At 38.3% G+C, this 9,632-nt stretch overlaps 2 protein-coding genes across 2 annotated transcripts; both read right to left on the bottom strand.

The window, feature by feature from the left end:
* Positions 1-1,582: 1,582 nt before the first annotated feature.
* Positions 1,583-4,784, bottom strand: LOC113024803 (uncharacterized). Its single transcript, XM_026172147.1, has 2 exons — positions 4,400-4,784; positions 1,583-3,756 (listed from the first exon to the last, which is right to left on the bottom strand). The coding sequence occupies exons 1-2, from the start codon at positions 4,780-4,782 to the stop codon at positions 1,680-1,682; spliced, it is 2,460 nt and encodes an 819-aa protein (XP_026027932.1). The 5' UTR covers positions 4,783-4,784; the 3' UTR covers positions 1,583-1,679.
* Positions 4,742-8,725, bottom strand: LOC113024804 (uncharacterized). Its single transcript, XM_026172148.1, has 11 exons — positions 8,681-8,725; positions 7,618-7,704; positions 7,137-7,277; positions 6,856-6,995; positions 6,603-6,739; positions 6,404-6,497; positions 6,161-6,260; positions 5,787-6,043; positions 5,510-5,696; positions 5,210-5,337; positions 4,742-5,123 (listed from the first exon to the last, which is right to left on the bottom strand). The coding sequence occupies exons 2-11, from the start codon at positions 7,697-7,699 to the stop codon at positions 4,806-4,808; spliced, it is 1,584 nt and encodes a 527-aa protein (XP_026027933.1). The 5' UTR covers positions 7,700-7,704; positions 8,681-8,725; the 3' UTR covers positions 4,742-4,805.
* Positions 8,726-9,632: the final 907 nt, after the last annotated feature.

The following is a 9,632-nucleotide window of genomic DNA, read 5'->3' as shown; positions in this document are numbered from 1 at the left end:
ACAATGCTTGGACACTGCTAGCACGGGGCTCCCACACAAAACGCAAAGGAGGAGATGAAGCATTCTAAGCCACAGACTAGAAAATATGGTGAAGCAAATCTGCCCTTTGGCTTCACCTGCACAAGTGCTGGGTGTAGGAGTGTTTAGCTGATTTTAGAGTTTAGAAATGTGTTAACATAGAATGTAGAACTATTGTAGAGACACTGCCCTCAATATAATAAAGGCCTCACTGTGTCATGAACTTAGGAGTAGATTGTAGGAGACCCCTCCCCCACTTGAACTGTGAAAGTAAAACAGAGAAGAGTTAATGCTGAGTGGAAATTTCCCAGAGAATGTTTGGGTGGGGGTCTCAACATTTGTAACTGGATAACTGTGGTCTGGAAGGGAGATGGGTTTTATGACCTCTAGGGAGTCACCTACACCCACAGTGTTTTACCTGTCACGCACACACATCCACACGCACACTCACTCATGTGCACTCACACATACACACAGGTATGCGTACACAGTCACACACGAGCACTCACATAGACACGTGGGAAAGCGCACATGTAGGCATTCATGTGCTCGTGCACATAGATACAGACACAGAGTTTGCAGCACACCGTGGGGGGTTTTATGATGGGGACGCCTCTATAAAGCTGGCTGTAACGAACAAAGGGGTGAAGATTTGGAGAGGGACACCGGCCTCGTCTTCCCTTCTAGAAGATGCATGCTTAAATGAGGATAAATGAAGAAGAGTAAAGATAAATGAAGATGAGTAAAGATGAATAAAGGTTTTGTGAAAATGACTACTGAGTCCGGTGCCATCTCTGGATGCTCGAGGAATAAAAAGAACCGGGGTAAAACTGATTTCGCAACATGAGGTAGGTCTCCCTGCAGATTTTCCCTTCGTCGGGAGCAGCGCTGGGCTCTCCAAATCACAGACAAACAGGATCCTACAGCTGTTTATGTTTTTGAACACATTTTGCACAGAGAGGCATTTTTTTGAAAAATGTATTGATAGCAATGTTGAATATTATTACACAGGAAAAAACAACTACATGCACAGTAAAATTCGGAGTGTTAAAATAACACTTAAAGAGTTAAATTTAACACTGGTCCCGAGTCTATTTGGTCCCATTCGGAATTGGTGTTAAATCAACTCTTTCTATAGTGTTAAAATTTTAGAGTAAAATTAACTCTAAATAGAGTAAAAATTTAACACTGAGTAACACCGCAGAGTGTTAAATGAACCTAACACTACTAGTAGTGTCATATTATTTACTCTAACATAGTGATAAATTAACTCTATTTGAGTAAAATTCCACTGATTTTTAACACTGAATTGAGTTATTTCAAGTTAACACTGGGGGTTCAAATAACTCTGATGAGAGTTGATGTTACTCTATACTGTGTTATTCGTACACTTTTTCTTGTGAAAAATTAGCTCTCATAGAGTAAAATTTTAAATTAATTTTACACCAAGTAGTGTTACTAAAACTCTTCCTCTTCCAGCATGAAAACCTGGTTTCTAATAATGCTTTAAAATATAAAACAAGTAAGCAAAAACCACAACTAGATAATACGTTTAACAGCTTTATTTTGATGTCAGGCTCAAAATATTAAAACATCTCATGTAGTGTACATAAAACACTACACACACAAAAACAGTCATAAAACACTTTAAAACAATGAATTTAGTTCGGCATAAAATGACAATATGGAACCACATACAGGGAGGAATCAGAAGTGCCATACTTCATTTGAAGATCAAATGGTTTGAAGTAACACAGCTCTTTTATGTTCAACACCTTCAGCACCATATTGGGGTGCATTCTGACCTTAAATGCATGATAATGGTCATCAAAACACAGGGTTTCCATCAGTTTTCCACAGAGCAATGCAATGTCATCTTTCACAACAATACTTTTGATCTTATAAAACACTGGAATCTCAGACACTACCTCTGTACAGATGATAAAGTCAGGGCGGTACTCTGTACCATGATGTTTTATCCACTTAGCTGAAAAAACACTGGTAGACAACGCAGCTCCAAATTTTAAAGCAATTTCTGGACCTTCTTTCAGCTCTCCAAGTGTCACCATCTTTCCTGGTCCTAAAGCTAATCTTTCGAGGCTAAAAGACTCCCAATAAATGGCCATACAACTTTGGTGTTTCTTGGCCAATGTCATTGTAATGTTTTTAAAGCTTTTTAATTGCTTCTTAAAGAAGTTATGTTTGGCTTCGTAACGCATGCACCACATGTGCAGAATTGGGCCAATATTTCGTATACTGCGAGGGTAATGTATCATGAAGTGATGCTTTGGTAGGAGACTGAGTGTAGGAAATAACTGCTTAAAGAGCTGATGATGATCAATAATTAAATGTTTGAGGTAGATGGTCATACCTTCTGACAGCACTGGTGAAAACACAATATTGACAATTTGTAGAAGCAGAAGTAGAAGATGCCAGTAGCTATCACCCACCTGTACCAAATCGCCAAACATCAAAGGTACATTACGCAATAAGCACCAAGATTGAATTGCATTTAGTCCTAAATCATTACTGCCATCAAACAACTTTACCCTTGGTGGGCGATTTCGCTGCTGATTGAAGCCATAGTAAAAGGCATGTATTCTACCAGCGAGTTGTTCAGCACTTAGGAAGTTCTCCTGAATGTACTGCAGCACAAGTTTCACCTCTAACTGAGCCACTCCCTCCAAAATGTCATGCATGATATCTACAGAAAAATTGTTGGCTGTGTTGAAATATTTAAGTGAATTCAAGAGACAAGTGCGTTTCACACCACATACATGAGGTAGCGTAGGATCTCTTTGTACACTTTCACAGTGCTGCTTATGCATATCAAGAGTTCTTAGTGCAACACCAGAATCATCTTCACAGAACACACTTTGAAAACAATCCTTCTCAAGCAGACAAAAACGACAACAATATCGAGCTGCAAATGACTCCACGAACCCAAACAGACTATGCAAGCCAAGATTGTCCCCAGTGACCTGGATTACAGTGCCATGAACCAAGTGTTTAAACATGGGAAGTTTCAGTCCCTCTGTCTCAAGAACTTTCAGATCATTGACAAGTGGCTCAAGGATTGAATTAAAGCCATAACGCTTTGAGTCTTGTGCATGAAAAAGAGCACACAAATGAATATTGACCAACAACGAATTAAAGATTGGAGGAAAATTCCTTAGTGTAAAGTATATAGCACCTAATTTATGTACACCCTTTTTAGAGCCCAGGGGATTTGCAGTTTCAAAGTCATCATAAAACAGTTGAATTTGTAAGGCATCTTTTTCTGCAGAAAATAGGGGACATCTTTTAACATAGGCAGCATCGATTAAGTCTGCATACACACCTTCTCTGGACATATTCCTCGACTTGAACATGTCGACAACATGGTGGTTTTGAAAGATAGTTTTCAGTGTTTCCAAAATAGGAACATATGCAAACCTATCGGTTACAATGACTTGATCAAAAGTCCCTGTGATCTTGTTTCTTCTACTGTCAAATCTTGTGCCAAGCACCATTTCAACAGGTTCAACAGTTGCCCATTTTTGTTTAAAGTGTCTATTTCGTTTAGCTTCTGAATTTAACAGTGTGAATGGGTTTTCAAAGTTTTTGAATGACTGCTCTAATTTCTTTTTACTTGAAGTGTCCTGTGAAGGTAAGCTCTGTAAAGCTGCATCTTTAGCCTGAGTATGAATCTCAAAAAACACTTCCTCCATTGAGGAGACAAAACTATTCACAGTAGATTTGTCACGGCGGGGTGCGCCGATGTGTGCGGAAACAGGACCCAAAAGCAGATGATGACGAGGAATAGTAATGATTAACAGAAAAGTGAACCTTTATTGCGATGACGGCAGGAAATGAACCAAGAGACCAAAGCAAACAGGCAAAACACTAAGAAACAAAACACTGAACTGGCAAAACACTAAGAAACAAAACACTAAAGGTACTAAGACCAAAAACTATAACTTTGACCGAGGTGGAAAATAAACAGGCTATGACTGTAACTCTGGTGAGAATAAACAGACGAACTGACAATGGCATGAAGAAAACAAAAGGCTTAAATACAGACATGAGGTGATCAGGGGAAGTGGCGACACATGGGGGAAAACAGCTGACAGACATAAACCTAATGACAGGACCAGGAGAGGAAAGCTAAATACAATGAACAAAGAACACATGACATTGTCAGAATAAAACAGGAAATGACAACACAACTTAACAGACCTAATACGTGATGAAATAAATAGAAAGCCCCAAAACATAGAAAACCCAGGAACAATAACTGCCTAAACTAAAGGCAAATAGGAAATAACACAAACTAATAACATATCAAAAAATACAACGAAAACTCAGAGTGCTGGGTCGGAGACCCAGCCTGTGACAAGATTGGCTTAATCCAGCTGCCCTGAGCTGTGCAACAGTAGAGGCACACATATCCAAAGTGCTCTTATTTGAACTTTTCAACATTTCAGATGTTGTGGGTGTTTCTTCTACATTAGTTGACACCACCTGCCCTGTAGTGCTAACTTCTTTAACTGCCACATCAGGCTGTAAATTAACATCAGTGTCAGCCTGTTGGTCGAAATAGTTAAGGTGTTTGGTATTTAAATGTTTTCTAAAACCTGAAAAAGTGCCAAACACACAGCCACAGTCACGCTGGGCACATTTAAGGCGAAGGTTTCTTCCAGGTAAGTAACCATGGACTAACCGTAAATGCCTAACAAGCATGTTTGAACCAGTAAACTCAGCTTGACAGACAAAACACTTCATGATGGAGAATTAACCTTCAAGCCCTAACGAAGCAACCTTGTCCTTATTTCAGCAACTCTGGGACTTTCTTTGATTTTGCCAACATCTATATTGTACACAGTGGTTTGGATGAACGTGTACATGTTGTGAAGCATGGTGTTGTAAGATGTGCCAAACACAAAATGTGCTTTAAACAGTTCATCAAAAGCACCAAGTGAAGAGGTAGACTTGCATGGTATGGCATTCTTGTCAAGAATAATGAAGAACTGGTGGATGTCATGCTTTTTCACCCCAACAGCCAGGAGGTAGGGTTGAGTGCTGGTAGTGATGGCATCAAGGTGCTCTTGGATATTTGTTCCAGTCTGAAAAGACAAATACAGACAGGCAATAAGAATCAAGTGTTTCTTAAACTGGTAATTCATACCATAAAAATAGAAAAGAAACAAACCTTCTTGAAGACCACAAGATGCCTTTCTGCTTGAGAAGCTGACACCTTTCCTGGTCTCTTCCGACCCTGACCAGATGGTGGAATCAAATGTAATAGCAATAGAATCGCTGAGAGGTCACTGTCCCAGCCTGAAAAAATATATTTGTTTTTAATAAAGTTGAATCATCCTCATCAATAACAAATTTCAATGCATCTGCATTGACAAAATGTTTGAGTAGACCCAAAATACAAAAGGACAGCTGTTCTGTGACAAACATTATATATCCTGTGAATGTTCTAATTAAAGAAATAACAGCTCACCAGTGTCAGCATTAACTTCAGTGGCATCCTCAGGAGAGTCAGCTGCCAGCAAGAGTTCTTCCAGGTCACTGGTAGAAGGAAGCTTTCTGCCTTGTTGGATAATCTTTCTTTTGAATGTTGTTGGCCACCTCTCCAGCAACCTGCCTGATACATCCTCACCAAACATCAGTACAAAATCCTGTTCGATCTGTAACAGGGATAGAGAACAGAGAATTATATCTGCTATCTGCAAAAAATAAAATGTGTTTACATTGTCAACGTAATGAAAAATATTCACCAAGCCTTTGATATCTTTGAAACGTGGAAACACAGACAGTATGTTGCGTGACAGCAGGAGGTCAAGGACCATGTTGTGTCGATAAACAAATGTCAACTTCATCTTCTTGACTGTGTCCTCATCAGCTGAATGTTCCATCAGAGAGATTGCTTCCTTGCACTCATCCTCACTCAGCATCTTCTCTGTAACAAACTGCAACTCTTGTCTGACAGTTGGTCCACCACACTGGTCTTCACCCGATGATCCATCTCCTGGTGCTAGACAATATGAAATACAACTTTATCAAAACTAATAATAACATTTGATAACCATTATTAATACAGAACCACAATTTGGAACTGTATTATACGTTTCCACTGAATTATAAGTGTTACCTCCAGATGTTAATCGCCTCTCTTTAGCAGTGCATCTCTGTATGGTTTTAATCCTCCAGGCCAAGTACCCAGTGCCACTCTCGCCATCATAATAATGTTCCTTGGAGAGTGACATATACAGACATTTTGTTTATTAATTTATCAGTAAGTTATGTGACCATGAACAGTTGATAAGGACATACATTTTGGCAGGATTTAAAATTTTGATTTTAGTTGTATCAGTTATTGCTGTTAGCTACTTACATAGCCATTTTTTGAGTACGGGTCACTGAGGTAAGGGAAAAAGGTTACAATTCCTCTGGCATACATTTCTTTTACCTGCCGTGGTGGTGATGTACTGCAAGATCAAAAGGAAAAGAACTAGTCAGCTTCGCTGGAATTAATAGAGATTTAAAATAATTTGAAAATGATAGTAAAAATCACAGGGCCAGAAATAAATTACCCATTTTTTTCTGTCATGTCAGCTACCAGTATGTTGACCATTTTTCTTCTGGTTTCATCCACCAGGGACTTGGTCCGATTGTACTCATTTATTATACGTTCTCCACCAGGTTTGCTTGTGAGAATGGATTCCACCAACTGGAAAACACAATAAAAACATTCTACATGTTGATATAACCACTACAGTTCAGAACACTTAAACTACAAACAAAAAAGACACTATTAGAAGAATGTGGAAATCTGTTAACTCTTACTTGCTTAGCTTCTGCATCCAGCTTCTGACGTTTCCTCAAAGGGCTGTCTGAAAGGATGACCGTATCCTGTGAATCTGATGAATGTGGCGATGATAACTGGAACCGCTCAGGAGACACTTCTGCAACAGATGTTTCCAGACCTTAAAAATAGAAGCAAAACAAATTAGTTTACATGGTCCCTCCATAGACTCATTTTATACACTCTTTGATTAAACAATGTAATAATGACACCAAAAAAAAAAAAAAAGACATCCAATGAAACACAAATCACTCAAACAAACCTGTTTCATATTTGATGGTTAGTACCCCGGTTGAGGGATCTGTTACTATATCCTCAAAAACATCCTCATCCAACTCAGTCCCTGAACTATCAAAAACTTTCACTCCTTCTGTTACGGCTGGCGCACCAAACTTTGCAAATGCTGGAAACAAGCACACAAGTTTGTGTAAACAAAAAGACATGACATTTAATGTTTTGTAGCTTAAAATAAAGATCATTTCAAGATACTCTTTCAAAAATGAGTCAGATAAACAAAGGCTAAATTATTAAGCGCCACTAACATGCTTGATAAGTGGTAGATTAAAAGGAGTGACACTCACATTATGCAGTTTTCCCCCCCACTAAATATACATTCATAACTAAGATGCTTCCAAAACACAGATCATTTTCAATTAATCATAAAATGCAGTTTGAAGAGACTAAATAACAAAAAGAACTTAAAGCCTCTTGTACACCTTTTTAATACAATGTTGGTTTCTTACCGGCAATCAAAAACTCCTTAAGGCTTGGCTCAGATACTCTAACAAATTTCTGCACACCTCCGAGTTTTGCTTTAAGCAGCATGCTTCCTGTAGACAGTAATTTCTTATAGTCAGTGCTCTTCATTGAACTACAGTAAACAGAAAATGTGAATATTAAAACAGTCCCATAAACAGCCTTGCAATGTGATTTCTTACACTGTATGTTACTTTTATGTCAGTGTAACAAGATGTCAAGATATAATCCTCAATACAAAACTAAAATAATAACTACTACTTTTTACCATTTGTCTGACCTAACTTAGCACTAGGGAGTCAGTATTTTGTTCATCTTTAGTTTAACATACTGAACAGTCTGGTAACCAAAATGGAAAGCAGCAGGGTAACTTTTGTCAATACCATCAACTCACAATAAATACAAACGCTGTCATCTTAAATTCAAACTACTAAAAAAATGCATTAAAAACTGAATCCTGGACATTTTGGATATTTTATCAAGCTTATAACACCTGCTGGTTGTAATCCTGTAACTGTAAAATCGCTGAAGACAGCCGAGTTAAAATAAGACAATAACCTTACTAAAAACGACCTCTATATCTGGTACCTAGGTATCAAAAAAGAAAAAAAGAAAGATGTAACATTTAGTGTACAATTTTAATTAGTTAATGCTTGAGTTAGGTGATTTAAAATTTAACGATAACTAGCGAATTGCCCGCGCACTGAGGTTAGCCAAAATGCTAGTTAGCTAGCTAATGTTAATATGTAGATCCCAACACATGGAGGGTTTCATTTAATGGAATTTCGAACATGCTAGAACACAACACAATCACCACTACACACTGAAATAAATTTTGATAACAAGCCTTACAGTCCAACACTGATATCAGTCAACTTTTTTAGCTAATTAACAACCTTACATTAGCATACAGATAGTGTCACATTTGCTTCTGGTACAAAATGAAATATATAATAAACATGGACAAAAGGAATGTAACCTTATTTTAATGTGCTACCTGTGCTTAAAATGTCGAATTGTTGGTTTAATAAGTAAATATGAACAACTTACCCTGCAACTGATGTGAAGAAAATGGCGTCGTGGAGGGACAGTAACTGTGTGTAAACCTGCAGATAGAGACAAAATACTGTTGATCTGAATATCTGCCATTCTGCAATTCATCTCATGTAAACAATAACGTGGCCACAGCGTGACGTGAAAAAAGGCACATACCTTTGACGCTGCGTGACGAACTCTGTATTCCTCGTCCACACGTAAACGCAAAAAAGGAGTTTAAAAAATCTCAGTTTTCAGTGATTTGAAACGCCGTTTACGTGGACGAAACAGCTGCGTTTTCAAAATCACCCGTGTAGGTGCGGATGCAGCGTAAAAGAGTTAGTAGTTTATTTTCTTACTACCTGTAATTTATTGCAGATTACCTGTATTTGCTTAATTGTTCACTAAATGTTTGAGGTCGTTCTCTGTCATGATGGGAAAATATTCCTCTTCTTCTGCCCTTTTTCGGTGTGGTGTGCCCCAGGAGTCGGTATTGGGTCCTGTGTTGTTTTCTCTGTATATGCTGCCCTTGGGCTCCATTTTTGAAAAACATAATGTCTCTTTTCACTGCTATGCTGATGATATTCAAATCTACCTCCACCTGACTGGGGATGTTTCATCTTCACTACATCTTCTGTTTGATTGTCTGAGCGATGTCAAAGACTGGTTATCACGTAACTTTCTTACTTTAAATGAAAAGAAGACAGAAATTATTGTTTTTGATAGAAATATGCCTCTGGGACAACTGACTGGCACATTCGGGCCTGTTGCTAACCGCCTCACTGATGCTGCTAGGAATCTTGGAGTTTTCATGGATAGCTCCTTCAAACTAGATAAACAGGTCTCTACTGTGGTAAAAACCAGCTTTCACCAACTACGCCTAATTTCTAAGGCTAAACCTTGCATACCACACAAAGATCTGGAGAAACTCATTCATGCTTTCATCACTTCAAGACTGGATTATTGT

Source organism: Astatotilapia calliptera, chromosome 6 (genome assembly GCF_900246225.1).
Source record: "Astatotilapia calliptera chromosome 6, fAstCal1.2, whole genome shotgun sequence".
NCBI lineage: Eukaryota > Metazoa > Chordata > Actinopteri > Cichliformes > Cichlidae > Astatotilapia > Astatotilapia calliptera.
The sequence above is the reverse complement of the archived record's forward strand: the minus strand, read 5'-3'. Positions and strand labels throughout refer to the sequence as shown.

What these genes read in the sequence shown, in the direction of transcription:
- LOC113024803 (XM_026172147.1), bottom strand. Translation starts at nt 4,782, where the DNA reads ATGAAGTGTTTTGTCTGTCAAGCTGAGTTTACTGGTTCAAACATGCTT. An exon ending in AGGGCAGCTGGATTAAGCCA is followed by an intron (nt 3,757 to 4,399) that starts ATCTTGTCACAG and finishes CCGCCGTGACAA; the next exon opens with ATCTACTGTGAATAGTTTTG.
- LOC113024804 (XM_026172148.1), bottom strand. Translation starts at nt 7,699, where the DNA reads ATGCTGCTTAAAGCAAAACTCGGAGGTGTGCAGAAATTTGTTAGAGTA. An exon ending in AACCATCAAATATGAAACAG is followed by an intron (nt 6,996 to 7,136) that starts GTTTGTTTGAGT and finishes TCTATTTTTAAG; the next exon opens with GTCTGGAAACATCTGTTGCA. An exon ending in ATCTTGTGGTCTTCAAGAAG is followed by an intron (nt 5,124 to 5,209) that starts GTTTGTTTCTTT and finishes TTGTCTTTTCAG; the next exon opens with ACTGGAACAAATATCCAAGA.